The 16,354-nt window shown below is 33.6% G+C and overlaps 1 protein-coding gene across 1 annotated transcript; it reads right to left on the bottom strand.

Moving 5' to 3' along the window:
• Positions 1-1,739: 1,739 nt before the first annotated feature.
• LOC145691999 (protein takeout-like) lies at positions 1,740-16,153 on the bottom strand. The gene is made up of 6 exons (XM_081767299.1): positions 16,007-16,153; positions 13,761-13,853; positions 12,434-12,581; positions 5,952-6,085; positions 4,909-5,058; positions 1,740-2,127 (listed from the first exon to the last, which is right to left on the bottom strand). The coding sequence occupies exons 1-6, from the start codon at positions 16,122-16,124 to the stop codon at positions 1,976-1,978; spliced, it is 795 nt and encodes a 264-aa protein (XP_081623425.1). The 5' UTR covers positions 16,125-16,153; the 3' UTR covers positions 1,740-1,975.
• Between the last annotated feature and the right edge of the window lie 201 nt (positions 16,154-16,354).

The raw sequence follows: 16,354 nt of genomic DNA on the forward strand, positions 1-16,354 counted from the left end.
GGCAATTCTACGTTTTGCCAGGAAGAGAAATTAGTATATTTAAAATGCGATGTTTTTCATTATATTAAAATAACTGTACGTATTTTAAATTAATAGTATCCGACGACTGACAGAAGGTAGGATTCTTGTAACAACATCCCTTATAATAAGTTATGAAAGAGAACATTTACTCCACTACAGAGAGAGAGAGAGAAAGGAAGGGGAAATGGCGTTTATTGGGATTAATTGCCGGGCCATTTCTTTTTAGCTTCATTGATTTATATGGAAATTATCTTCCTGATTCTTTGTAGTGAACTGGAGTTTTAGTTTACTAATTTGTTATTCAACTACAGTTAAATGTCCTTTGGTTTTTCAAAATGAATTTTCATCATGCATCTAGCATTGCTAAACTTGCAATTGATTATTAAACATTACTACTATATAGGTATAACAAAGAAATAAGTGCCACGTCACTAGTACAAAGTACCCACATTTGATAAATTTTTAATTGAAATTTTTATACTAATTTGAGAATATTGAATCCAGTAAAACTACAAGGTCCATTCAATAAATAACCGGCAAAGTTGTATACAAAATTTTGACAAAGTTTGTACTTCTTTGTTTTTGATGGTGTCCTAGACCTGTTATCCGATGGGCCTGGCAATCCTGCCTCGCGAACGGAATGTTGGGAATCATTAAACAAGATGGTGGCATCCTTGCGGTTTGCACTAACGTGAAGCAGTGAAGAGTCATTAGATTTCTGTTAGATGAAGGGTTGAAACCAATAGAAATTCACCGTCGGATGGCAGTGCAATATGGTGAAAGTTGTTTGAGTCGAACACAAGAGTACAAGTGGCCAAATAAGTGTAAACGGAACGTACAAAGTGTTGAAGATTTGCCATACTCAGGACGCTCCATCTGCGCAGCCACGTAGAACAACATTGCGAGAGTTGATAGGGGAAAACAGGCGTACTACGGTGAGTGATATTGCAGCAAAGATGAACATTAGTTTCGGCTTGATCATCAGTATGTCAACAATATGGTGGTTTCATCCGCATCATCCAATAGAAATCTAATGACGCTTTCGCTCCTCCGAGCCGCCATCTTACTTCACTGATTCCTACCAACCCGTTCTCGAGGCAGACTTGCCAGGCCCATCTGATAATAGTGCAAGGATGCGACCAAAAATTAACAAAGAAGAACAGAATTGGTCGAATTTTCGTACTTTTTATATAACTGTTCCGGCTGTTTATTGAATGGATCTTGTATTTTGAAGCTCTCAGTCTACGGAGCCATGAGAAAAACTACCTCAATGTTCCGATATCTATATTTATTTATTTTGAGATCACTTTTGTAGGCAATTTACGGATGCGTATGTTTAAAAAGTAGTTTCATTCTATTCAGTATCCTTAAATTAGTATTTTAGGCGCAATTAGAAGATCCAATTGTAGGGACATTTTGTCAATGGCATAATCTTTAGTTCTTTTATTTTCAAGTAATAAGAGATATCCAAATATCTTTGAAGAAAAGTATCAATAATATCAAACCATTAAAATTCCAGACTATGTCAAAGAACAAAACAATAATTCTTCTTATAAATCAATGGGTTAAGAAATTATATGGTGCAAGTATTAACCATGAAACCAAGACGTGGATTAGGTTATAGACCTGGTTGCTAAGGTGACTTGTGAAATATTCATCCAATGTCTTTTACTATATTTTAATTTAAATAAATTCAAATTATCATTTTTTTGGGAAATGTATGTTTATTTACTATAATTATGCATTTCTGTACATCAGTTTCCAACGAAAGCAGTATTTACAAGTTGACTATTGTACAATATTTAATAATTGACAACATCTATAAACTTTGTGTATCATGAAAAACAAAAGCGCAGACATATTGTATTTTGTGTTGCAAATGCTAGTTGTAGCTAAATTGTCATGGTAAAAAAATGGATATGTGATAAATCTTCGACAATAATCCACTCGCATTTTATTCTGGGAACATCTCAGCGTATGGAACCTTATCGAATACTCTTGCTGCTAATCCTCCAAAGAGTTCACTCAGCGCTCTGTTGATAGCTGGCGACAATTCGTTAATAACATCGCTAAAGTTTTCATTCAAGAAATTATTCATTGTCTCACCTGGAAGTTAAACAAATTAAAGAATTGGTTAGACTATCACACATAAACAAACAAATTAATAAGTCTATAGCTAGGTATAAACGAGGAATATCATTGACTCATTGACTTGCTGATCATTAGTATATCTTTGGAATACCCTTGCTCAGTGGCGTAAGGAAGGGTAGACAATGTACTTTCGTACTTTGATGTTTGTAATTTTTTAAATATATTTTTAAGTTTATATATTTTTTGTTTGTAATTTTTCTATATGTACACTCATGTCCACAATGATTGTCGCATATCTATAACTATCTTCTTGTAAGAATATAATTTGATAATGATTTAGCAGGGTACTTTTAATACTGATACTATGTGTATAATCAGGAAATGTATATTTGTGGTAAATTTCATAGGAAAAAAATTACAAATACAAAAATTAGAGTGAGGAAAACAAAATGTTGCTAAATGGACAAAGAAGTTCTATTTTCGTTTTATTGTTCTTATTTTATGCTCTTTTGACTTGAAATTTGCCACATACATATCTTTGCTGATTATAAACATACTAACATTATAAGAAATACTGGGAGAATTCGTTATCAAATTATATTCCTACAACAACATATTTATAGACATGTGACAATAATTTTGGACATGAGTGTACCTATAACAGCATTTGCCCCCCCCCCCCCCAAACACAGATCCTGGCAACGCTACCCTGGCTAATTGATTTTTTAGAGACTTGTTAGTCTAAAAGGGCAACAATGTTTCTGGGAGAATTGAAACAGTCATCATCATCATAGGTATTCTGCCAGTGTTGGCAGGTCACTTGCCACAACTGAGCAGCGTATAACATATTCCACGGTATTCCGCTAACCTCTTCGTTTTTGCGTATTGCTTTTCTGTTTTGATATCTTCCATTAATTGTAGTCTCCTTCGCTCCTCCCTCTCTTTCTTGCCACCATACCCTTAGCACGTCCCTCATAATGCAGTTTCTTCGCAACTAATGACCCCACAAGTTTATCTTCCTTTTCTTAATAATGTATAAAATTGTTCTTTTCTCCCCCACCGTTTCTAATACCCTTTCATTTGTTTTGGGATCGACCAAGCTAATTCTATCCATTATTCTCCACACTCGCATTTCGATGACTTTCAATCGTTTTTCTTCACTTGAAACAGTAAAGGGTTAATTTTCAACATGGAACTGACCTAGTTGAGCAGTTTGATATACCAAAACTCCGTTATGTATTTATCTACCTAGATATTTATTCTGTTTGTCCGCGTATGTCTGTCCTTCCGTTTGTGAGACAAAAGATCTCAAGAACTTCTTAGTGAATCACCATCAATTTTGATCAAGATGTGGATGATTAAATTTTAGGAACCCACTTCGTAGCTGAAGGTGGTATTCACACCCAACATGGTAGAAATCAACCATTTCTAGTTTTAACGTTCACTACTATAAAGCACAAATAGTAATAGAGAGCGAGAAGCAGTTGACTGCATTTCCATTAAGTGTCACACGAATACATTTCATACCCATCCTTAACCTTACTAAAACTGGAAATGATACAAATCCACTACAACTTACGGTTTTAATATTGATCTACATAGAGCAAAAATAACAATATATATATATATATATATATATATATATATATATATATATATATATATATATATATATATATATATATATATATGTATATATATATATATATATTGGGAAATGGCTTTTTGGAATGGCTTTAAAGCTCTAAGAATAGGTAATATAACTTCTCTTTTAACCCTGTATACAAATCGAAAGTGGCAGAAATCAAAGTTGATTACTATAGAGCAAGAACTGCCATAGATAGTCTGAAGGGGTTTCCTGTAATCAATCAAGCTTCACAAGAATGTATCGAACCAAGGACCCTATACGCCAGAGATAAGTGCTTTATTGCATAGTGCTCGAGAATTTAAAGTATTTTTACTTTCAGCGTATAACTAAACTCAGGATGTTTGTTAATAAACGATAACATAAAAATAATCAGCAAACAATTGATTTATTATTATAGAAAAATGTAGAAACAGTAAATTCGAAATACCGAAACTTCAACTTCCTGCCGCTCAGGAAAGTTTTAGATTTGCCTCTATCTGTAACGTGTTGTTACCTCTTAACTCCTATGCTATTCTGAAAACTTCAATTTACAAAGAGTAATAGTAAATAATAATAGTAATAATAATAATCTGCTTTACAAACTTGACAGAAGGTTCACACTAGACACATCGTATGTATTTCCCAAAAGATTATTAGAAAACTTAAGCCTTACTAATACCAGAGATATTTGCATGATGATAATTCCAAATCTCTGATTCACTCCCACAAGCAAAACATCTTGAGCTACCATGTTCTTTTATCTTAGAGAACCGTAAACGGTAAATATTATCCACAAGTCGTAAAAGGTCTACTACGAAGAAAAATTACAGTAAAGCGGTCTCAGTATATAGATGGTGAGCACATTATGCACCAAGTGAACAGTCCGGCACACTGAGCTGCTGGAACTCAAGCTACTGTCTACGAACTGGGAATAGAGATTATAAGGCATCTACCCACCTATAGATTTGGATAACTTTAAAAAAAATCCAGGTAAGCAATAATGTTTAAGAAGTCAATGTTGCCATGGCTTACTTTCAGTATAGTCACTTTGGTATAGTATAATAATAATGTGTTAGCCTGCTAAATAAATCATGCTTCTTGTATACAAATCAATGTTTTTAAATATAAAGCATATCGATCGCCACACAGTTCATATTGCCATAACTTACCGAGCTGCTTGTTGCCATTAAATAAGTTTTCGAATCGTGTATGTCCGCCCTTAGGAAAAATATTGAACTGGAAATCTGTCAGCTTCATGTAAGTTTCGCCATTCTTCTCCACGGGTTTTCCTTGAATTATCACTTTGATGTCGTTGTTAACTGTAATCAGAAGAATTGAGAACTTTAGTTTATTAGTAAAAGTATTCGAAACTACACGGAAGTCGGTCCGAAGTTTTGTCTCATGAGTCTAAGATAACATGCAAGCAATAAGGGGTGTAGGAAGACCCCTTTATCCCCAAACTAAGTCAATAATTTATCTACATTTCTCTCCCCCAATAGGATAGTATTACACTCCTAAAGTACGTCCAACATCATATTTTTATTACAGATCTATTTGTTACTTTATTTACTACAGGTTCAATCGAAACTATGATTATAAGTATTTTCTTTCCAATCTTGTAGTTTGATGTTATGCAGATTAGAAACGGGGTTGTGGATGGGTGCCTGCAGCAGGGTGCACGAAGGGGTAATTCTCCCTCCTGCATTTACGAAAGGGCTATGTTCTTCGGGGGGGAATAAAATGAAATCTTTCAGTCTAACATCCCACGATTGAGACTTTTAGACTGAGGGAAACAGATGATTCAATGGTGTTATTAAGTGAAACGCACATTTTAACATATACACAAAGTCTATGTTAGTTTTGAGATAAAGTGAATCTTGGCATCTCCTAGCCTTTTAAAACAACGTACGACCTTTAGGTATATGATCTGTGATCATGCCAGCACATCATTTTTCATTATTGTTACTTCAGGATTTCCAAACATTAGGGATCGATATTTCTTAATATACGATGTTACTCCACAGGGATCTCAGTGCTGGGTCAATGCCGAAACTTCTATGTACCCACAAGGAATAACACCAGAAATCTCACACTTAGCTTCCAATGAACAGAGACTACTTAACACTTGCTTGCATTCCTATTTATATCAAAGGTGCAGTTCCGAATAAAGAAAAACTACGTTTCTTAACTGTTAGGAAAACACTATACTTACGGAATGTAACGTTGCTATGACCTTCTCCTGTGATGGGTAGAAGCAGAATTTTTCCTGTAACTTTATAAGGTCCGACGATACTCACTTCATCAGCCGTCATGTGTCCTTCAATATAGTACTTATCAGGGTCACATCTGGAACAATATAACGTCTGCATTTAAATAATTGATTAAAGTAAACATAAAATTCAAAAAAGCACACAATGTGAGTGTGAGATACATATTATACGATCAGTAGTTTGCTCCACATTTCTATGTTGCCAAGTATAGCTTAGAAGGTTATACCTTAGAAAGTGCTCTTAAATCAGGATTACGATACAATGTATTTCTTTCTTTTTTACTTACACTTACGTTAGTGGTTCACGGTACATTATTCTTTTATAGTGAGTTTCCTTGGTCACTACCACTTCAAAGTTAATCCTTTCGGCTCTGGTGGTAACATAGGTGCACATCATACTTTAAGATTAATATAATTACTCTGGAGGATTCAAAATGGCTGAGTTTGCATCTCAGTATTCTTTGAACTTGCCTAAATCACTTTTCGCTATTTCTCTGGTGCTTTCATCTGTTATCAGGAAGCTTCGCACATTTCGTGTAGAGTACTTGCAGGGGCTATCATGATGGACAAAACTCAGACACATAGGCTGTTTTATTCTTGGCGAAACAAACTATTTGCAATAAATCCTCCTTCTGCTTTAGTGATGTGTTTTGAGTTTCTAAACTACGTATGTAGATAACAATGTTTTCGATTAATGCCATTTTGTATTTTACATACGTATTTCAACCCTAGTATACACAAACTTGTACGTCCATAAACCTCTAAATATGACACCCACAAACAAAATGACGGTTGTGTTTCATTTGTTAAGTCAAAAAGAATAATAGGACAAAATAAATCGGTGAGTAAACAAATAATCAGGACTGGCAATATTTTACTATTTTTATCAGCTGCATTAATATAAATACAACGAATACCCAGAAGTTCGCAGCATTCGGGTGTGCCGCAACACTAGGCCTCAAAGGTTGTCTCATAAAATAACATTGGAGGGCTCAGTGATTGGTCCATGTTCATAATTCCTTATCATCTTGTGTTTTTATAAGTTTAAAATACTGATAGCAATTTTATAAAATGAATTTCACCATGTACTTCTGAAATAAATAACCTCAAATCATATACAATAATATGTCAGTTCAGCTTGTAATTATTGGGCTACATTTCATTTTTGTAAATGGGTAACATTTGAATCGCTGATTTAAGAAACGTCATAAGTCAGCCATGTGCCGAAAATGAGTTTATATGTAACTTTAATTCTTGAAAGGTAGGTACACCGTTGGGTTGTGATATGTCAGAAATCACGCAAAGTAGTTCGTGCAATATGGAGCTGCTACAAATGTCCCTGAGTTGAGAAACGTCACAAATCGTTGACTTACGGCATTATTGACATTATTGACGTACGACGTTTCTCAAATCAGCGATTCATTTATCGTTAAAATTTAGAAAAATACTGTTAATTGGAACGAAACTGAATGTAGACCTAACTGGTATTACAAATCACAAATTTATTCTATTTTCCCTACAAAGTGTTTGCTTAATTTACTATAGTGCTTGTCCTAAAACAAGTGTCTGTTGTCTCTTGTGATTACGTTGATGGTGTCAGTTGATAACCAGCAAATCAAATGAAATACCGTAACAGTAGTTTGGTAGAAAATGTATGATACAATGTCAAAATTTATACTGTGATTCAAAACGATCTGCATATTAATGATGTGTTATGGCTTGTTATAATTCTAATTGTTTATGTAACTCGTTCATAACAATAGCACGGCGAATTAATGTAAGAAACAGATAGTTATATCTGACTTTTAGTAAATTATTCATGAGCTCCAGTGTCAATATTGAGCTGCCAGTTAAATACTGCTACTTTCCATTAGTACTGCGTAGTTCGTAGGGTCAAACAAAATCTTTTAATGGAATGGATCTTTGAAAGAAAGTGAATCGAGTCAGCGGAATAGATACGAATCGACCTAATACTAGTTAGTGGAATGGAGTGGATTGATTGGCATGGACTACACTAATGGATTGAGATTATTGAATCAGAGCACCTTGACTTTGACATAATGAGAAGAATCGCCCCGAAACTCAGCTGATGAATTGAGATAAACAGAAGAAGACCAAAGATCTGACCTTGTACAGGTATGCGACATCAAGTCAATACAGCGCAAAATGTGCGATTTAATTTATGATATCGGTATTGCACATACCCCACACTTTTGCAAAGACTGTATAACGAAATACTTTAGTTTGCATAATATTTACCTGTACCGTGGGCAAAAAGTGTTCATAAATATGTAATATACTTAGTAGAATGTTCATTTTAAATTAACAGAAAAGAAGAATGTTTTTAATATCTGTAAGAGAGATTATTATGGGATAGTTGTGACTACGTACATGTTATGTGTTGACCTAGTCAAGTGAATTTATGTATTTTACGGTCTTAAAAAGAATATTAAGACATATCAAGCAATAAAGGTGAGACTAATAATCTTTAATTATCTGAGTTGATTTTTGCATTGAGAAAAGTAATTATCGCTTCGTAATTTATATGTTACAAAACGAACCAGGTTGACGACGATTTTCTATAGAGTCGTTATAAAAATTTGGTTTACCAAACCCGGGACTTTTGAAAATTCAGTTCCCGAAGAAGGAAAGTAGGGCTGAATTTACTTGGATATTACCATTTATGAATACGAACTTAACCGTATTACGAAGCGGTAAGGTCATCAAAAGAAAAATGGATAGTGAAATAGTGCAACAGGAATCTAATACCAGTAATCCAGATGAAATTAGTGCAACGCCAAGTTTGTCATCTGAAGATCGACTTTTGTTAGCTGTGCAGCGACAAATTATGCAAATGACGACTGAGATAAAACAAACCATGGAACAGAAGCTCATTGAATCTAACGCAAACATGGAACAAAAGTTCTATGAAGCTAACCAGACCATGGAACAGAAGATAGAATTGAAATTCAACGAAGCTAGCAAGCAGTATGAGGAATTAAGTAAACGAATAGAACGGATAGAACTGAAATCAGACGATACGAAACAAACAATCGTCCAAGTGATGAACGACATATCCTCGCAGTTTGAAGAGAAGTTAAAAAGGTTAGCCGATGAATGTCAAGAAAAGCACGATCATCAAAATCATGAAATCTGTGCTGTAAAAAAGGATTTAACGTCAATAGAATCTTCCGTTAAGCATCAAAAGATCCAGTTGGCTACTATGCAGGAAGAAATTAAAATGTTACAGGCTAGAGATAACATTTATCGCAATGATCTGGGCAGTGATCGCTTCGAGTTTCCCCGATCACCGGATATAAATACGCCTTCGCCGGAATCTGAGGAGGATATTATATTAGAGGAAAATTGCCCGAAGATCACTGATGCACGAAGTATAAATGGTATCATGACACAGCACGCTACGGACCGGAACAATCACACCACAAGAACAAGGAGTGAGAAAAGAAAGGTTAAGTTAAGTGTCAAGATGAGCGAAATCAAAGCCATGAGTAAATTTAGTGGTAAGTGCGATGAAAATGCTAGTTCTTTCTTAGAGAAGTTCCAAGACGAATGTAATATAATGTCTATCGACCGATCACAATACATGAAATTAATACCCCACGTATTACTCCCACCTTGTTCCTTATGGTTTAAGGCAATACGTGATCATATTAGTACATATGAGGAATTTAAAGCGGCATTGATCGCGAATTATGAAAATGACTTTTTGCTGGCAAACAGAGATGCCACTCTTAGAAATCAACATTTCAATCCTCGATTGCACAAATCTATTGTAGAGTTTGTTGTAAATGTCTATAATGAATTAAAGGTTGTTAATCCCTTGCAATCGGAATCAAGAATAATTGCATCGATTCGCAATTTGCTTCCATTTAAATTACAGCAGATCTTATTTTCCACACAGTGTATGAGTTTCAGTCATTTATTAATGCTTGTACAATGCTACGAAACTCAATATCATGCTATGAATCTAACCCAACCAGGAATGAGTAAAAATAAGAATAATTCAGATCATTTGGTCCCTGTTCGGAATTTGAATATCCGAAGTGTGAATAATAATGAACCGAACCTAAGACGAATATACTCTAGCAATCAAAATGAACAAATTAGACAAGGTTATGTAGGGAATCCGCCTAACCTAAGCAACCGAAGTAGACACAAAATTAATAGAAATACATATCGAAATCCTAGAAATGCTACCAATCCTATGCATAGATATAATCATTGTTCACGAGATGGTACTTCGTATCCAAATTCAAATCATGATGAAAGACATGTACAACCTAATGTAGAACCTAACCACGATTGTGCGGTACAATGCACTTTATTAGATTCATATGCCAGTGCGAATGTAACATGATTACCGTTAAAGAAATTAGGTTACATCCATGTTGATTATAGATTCTTGTGAATTTTCGTTTTAAAGTTTGTGTTAATATTAATAATGAAAACGATGGTTATAAATATTTGAAATGCATCTAGTTAAAGAGTTAGTATCACCCAACATTCTTGATCAAATAAATAAGAATGAAAAATAACAATAATAATGAAAAATGTGTTCATTTAATAACAAAAGGGTGTCTTTTGTTTCTTGTAAACTAAATTTATTTACTTCCATTTGATTATTTAAACGTAGGTTATGTTTAATTTTTATTCTTTCTTATTAATATGAAGAATCATAATTCAATTTATAATTAGTTAAAGACAAAAATTATTTTATATTAAATTGATTTGTGTTTAATTAACAAAGATTATGTTAAGAATAAGATCCATTCTATAAAATCAATTATTCAATGACTACCTTGAGTGAAATTCTTTTTTTTATTTTGGACATCTTAGTGCTACTATGTATACATTGCAATTGCAACATCTAACTTATTTGTTATACAATGCGCCCGAAAAGAACAAATATTATTTGTCATATCATCGTTTGTAATAATGATCGAAACTAGTAATCTTGATAGTTTGTATTTCACCCTCGTTAATGATATTTATAAACGACGATGTTTTTAATGATAAAGAATAAATAATAATGTAATAAAAGAAAAATATTAATGAAATCAAAGATTTATTGTAAATGTATTTATGTGAATGATAATAACTAATATTTTATATATATATATGAGGGTTAATCAAAATGTAATGTACGAGGTGTGATCGAAATATAAAGAACATACGTAATGTACGAACATTAATCTAATCAGACCAGTGGTTCTTGAATATAAAAGCCAAGCCCACTCATGACTTTTATATTCAGTCCCTTTATCGGGCGACATTTTCTATAACGAAATACTTTAGTTTGCATAATATTTACCTGTACCGTGGGCAAAAAGTGTTCATAAATATGTAATATACTTAGTAGAATGTTCATTTTAAATTAACAGAAAAGAAGAATGTTTTTAATATCTGTAAGAGAGATTATTATGGGATAGTTGTGACTACGTACATGTTATGTGTTGACCTAGTCAAGTGAATTTATGTATTTTACGGTCTTAAAAAGAATATTAAGACATATCAAGCAATAAAGGTGAGACTAATAATCTTTAATTATCTGAGTTGATTTTTGCATTGAGAAAAGTAATTATCGCTTCGTAATTTATATGTTACAAAACGAACCAGGTTGACGACGATTTTCTATAGAGTCGTTATAACTGGTACGGAATGAGCCCGAACTATGCTTTAATGCAATAAAATGTATCAATCAGAAGAACTGCGTTATTAGATGCAAATGGATAGAATCAACTGTGATAAAATGAGATGAATGAGCTCAGAAGAACTCAGTTGATCGATTGAAAAGTATTGTACTAGATAAGTTGTATTTTTACGAAATGAGATTTATATGTTGACGAATAGATTGGTTGATAGCAAACAGTGCTTTGACATAATGAAACGTATCGATTCAGAAAGACTTACTTGATGGATTCAATCAGACGAACTCTATTGGAGTTTATGACGCCTAAAATTGTGGCAGAATCTTTTGCTTATGTCTAGAAACATGCCAATCTTTACTCGTTCGCTTCAATATTTTGTTCATAACAGCTATTCTATCATATTGGTGGAAGAATCAGATTTTAGTAATGAAGAAAATAATATTGAAACTCAGAATTATTCAACTCACCCAAACAAAAGGATTCGATTCAGAGAAACAGAAAAATGATTCTTGTTTGGAATGGACTTAATAGCACAGCTTTCTTAAAATGAATCAAGCTACTCACCTTTAATTTCCTTTTAAAACAATGGTCTGATTTGATTGATTGGACGTCATGGTATTCCATCTACATGGTGATAGTACTCAGAAGTCTATTGAATGTGTTTTTTTATATATGCTACCTAATAGACCAATCATATATCTTGGCGGGAAGTTTACCGTTAATACCATGGTTGACAACAAATAGTATTGTTCTTACCTGACAGACTTCCCAACTAGTCTTGAGACACCATGTAGATCGAAATCAGAAAATTCGAAAAGAATTCCTGCAGGGCCCTTTCCTTGATCAATGGGCATATAAGGAACATGTAGTGGGTTTGTCGGTGGTAAGCCATACTCCCTAATTCCTGTCAACAAACACAAATATTTTTGTAAGTTAGAGAGGAGCATAAATTACAAATTCCGGAATATTATAAATACGTACTCCAAACTATACTGTAAAAATTAGCTTACAGTTTCGTCGGTTATAGAACATGTGTTGATACTTTAAATAGATGTTCCTTCTTAATTCTTAGATTTGTTTTAAGAAAGGTGGATCAAATGAAATTAAATAATTAACATTGTTTCTATGATTATTATTATTATTAAGGAACTACTAAATATGTTTCTGAGTGCTATTCATTATTTCGGATAGCACGCGTAAAATAAGGACAAGCACTCATATTTTCACGTCAGAAATATTTCAATTCTTTTGCCTTTGTAACGTTGCCTACGTGACAATACTTGAGGCTGTACTTGAAAAGGCATCGTAAAAGTGAAATCTCGTTTCTGAAACTGCAATATTTGTTTCTATTGGAGGAGTTCTGTCTTGTCTCGTCTCGTAGGCAATCCTATGTATATTCAAGGAGTTTATATTCGAGGAGGAAAAGTATATTCAAGGAGTTTATATTCGAATAGGAAAAGTATATTCAAGGAGGAAAAGTATATTCAAGGAGTTTATATTCGAGGAGAAAAAGTATATTCAAGGAGTTTATATTCGAGGAGGAAAAGTATATTCAAGGAGTTTATATTCGAGGAGAAAAGTATATTCAAGGAGTTTATATTCGAGGAGGAAAAGTATATTCAAGGAGTTTATATTCGAGGAGGAAAAGTATATTCAAGGAGTTTATATTCGAGGAGGAAAAGTATATTCAAGTAGTTTTAAAATGGATAGGAGAGAAGAAGATGCTTACAGTCAGTATCCTTCATAAGAAGTCCGACTGAATTGGACACTCTTGAGAAGAAATTGTGTTCCCATAATGTCATAGAAGGAAAGATGGAAAGAAAACGAGGAATAGGAAGAAGAACACAATTGATCAATGATATGAAAGAATTGAGAGAAAATATTGGGAGCTAAAAGAGGAAGTTGAAAATCGGAAAACTTAGAAGTAACATTTCCAGACCGAAGTTAAGTGGTAAAAAATGTTCTCTCCTATTAGCACTAGTACCTGCCTACAGCCAAAATACTTAGTATTAACTAGAAGAACCTATCTATCTATGTCATACACTCTTAAGTACTTCTATATATAATCGAACGCTTTACTTACCTCTTTCAGATCGTTTGAAAAACTGAACTGCTCCTTGCATTACGCAGTCGTTGAGGTTCGGATCACTGCGTTTACATATTGTCAAATAATTTGCTGTAAAGTAATATTAAACTTAATATCAATATAGGGAAGTGGCAAATTGTTAAATTACTGCAAATGTGGGGAGACTGCTCATGTAAATAAAAGTTAAAGTAATAAAACTTCGGGATACATCAATATAACTCATGGATAGAGCTCCCATATTTGTAGACTAGAAGTTCAGGATACTCTAAGAAAATGTATAGTATATATTCATGATTATGCCCTTGCTCTTTGCTGAAATGTCAGAGTTAATTAAATAATAATATTACGTTATGATTATGACTTTGAATTTGTTTTACTGTATTTTATTATTATTATCGTAAAGTAGAATAAAATGGAAAACGCAGTTCCGGAAATGTCTAAAGAGTACACTGAGAAAAAATGTAGGTGCTGTACTTAAAAAGGTAAGTTACACGCGTAATTCCTGTAGTTTTTGGACTTAACGTACAACAGACGTATAACTGAAAATGCATGTTTTATAATACTTTCCGCATAAGAGTTCCATCTATACGTACTTTCCGTATGAAATAATATAGGTAGACAGGATCCCACATACAAATGGACGTATATAACATATAGCTGAGGAATGTAACATAAGTATCTGCATGTGATATACAGAAGACTGTTAGATGTCGGACATCATGTAACGGAATGATGTAACATCTAAGGGCCCTCTATGTACCATATGCATAACGTATGCTCCATACTGACATCTGTAGCAAGCAAGAGGATTCCGTATATTTGTACAATATACCGCTGTCCGGAGGACGGATTTTTCTCAGTGTAGGAATTTAATGCATATTACACAGATCTTCTGATTTGTAATCACGTTGAATATTAGAATAGATTATTCCTATCAGTTAAGTATTTCTACAAATTCATCAGTTGTTGATATTTGTTTATCATCGGATAATAGGTTTCCCAATTCATTTTTTTAAAAAGTAAAGCAGTAAATAGTATGCACTCATACATAGATGAAAACCCGAGTCAAGTAATCACAGGCCCACACGTAACATGACGACAATTGAAACAAGGTTCAGTAGCTCAATAATACAGAGCTCATCTCTGGTGCTAGGAATCCCAGGTTCGATCCTAAGCTGTATGAGTTTGTGGTGGACTAGATCATGCTTGTGGGTTTTCTGGAGATTCTCCCGTTTCGTCCCGTATTCATATTTCCTCAATTTCTTCTGTAACAAGTTACATTCATTAATCATCCGTCCCATGATTATGCATGAAGGCTAAGGAAGACATGATGATGATAATGAATGAAACTATGCAATAAAGAAAATGAGAGAACACCGGGAAAACCCACGCGTACAGTGTTTATCCACTACCAAGCCCATTTGGCACGAGTTGGAATCGGAACCAAAGAGCACACATACACCAGAGATAAACGCTTTACCACTCAAGCATAGACCCCTTAAAATGTTTAAAATAGTATATTTGTAATATACGTAGAAGATGGAATGTATTATTCTTACATGGGAAGTAGAATGCCATAGTTACCACCAATAAATGATTAATAGTATATAATTTGTAAGCGTATACAGAGTAAATCGGAGAGGAAGCATGCTATCAACAAAATAATGGGGGGCAATATATTTAGAATTAGTTACTAACTATATAAATATGACTTTTTCTGTCTTTTATTTATTCTTCAATAAATAAAGAATCAGTCATTAGTATGATATATGTACAGTAAGAAACTATATTAAGTATAGGTTGGAGGTTTAAGAAATAATACCTCCAAGCTATACTTAACATTGTTTCTGACTGTACAACTTCTCTATGTTAGCAGAACGTCGGAAAAAAATACACGGCATTGCTTCTATATAAATGTGATTCAACACTAATAAGAAACTCGAGGAAATTCCGATAGTAGAAATACTGAGTATTTTGAAGAATTAACTGTATGTGGATTACAAACCTAAAAACGTATGTGATTACTTCAGGATGGATTTAAAATCAAATAAACAGAAATAAAGCATCAAAAGACATCTTGTAATTATTTAATCAGAATTATTTAATGTTTGTCTCCGTGAAAACATCATTATGTATACAGTATGCAATGCCTCGTTTGCTCCAAATGATATCATGAAATATGCGAAAATATTTTACTGAAAATTTACTGATAGCTACAAGACAGGACATTAAAATTAACTTACAGATTTTCCCAAATGCTGCTGAAGTAAAGCAAAACACTAAAATAACATTCACAAGTATAGAAGCCATATTGGTTTTTGTGTAGCTATCACAGTGCCAATCCCCAAGCAACTGTGGCATATTTCAGTTCGACATTACCCTAATATAGATTATGGTCAGTCGGAATAACCTTCGTTGCCATTGGTTGGCTATTGCGTTACTCTGAACAGGGTTGTTTACATGATTAAAAAAATATTCACCTAAGAATATTATTGGCAATTTGTTTCATTATATTTGGAAAAATGAGTTTGCATATGATCACTTATGTCTGCTTGAGAGGACTTCACGGGAAGTACAGGGATATTCATGAT

This window comes from Thermobia domestica, chromosome 8 (genome assembly GCF_964235325.1).
Source record: "Thermobia domestica chromosome 8, izTheDome1.hap1.1, whole genome shotgun sequence".
NCBI classification, from domain to species: Eukaryota; Metazoa; Arthropoda; class Insecta; order Zygentoma; family Lepismatidae; genus Thermobia; species Thermobia domestica.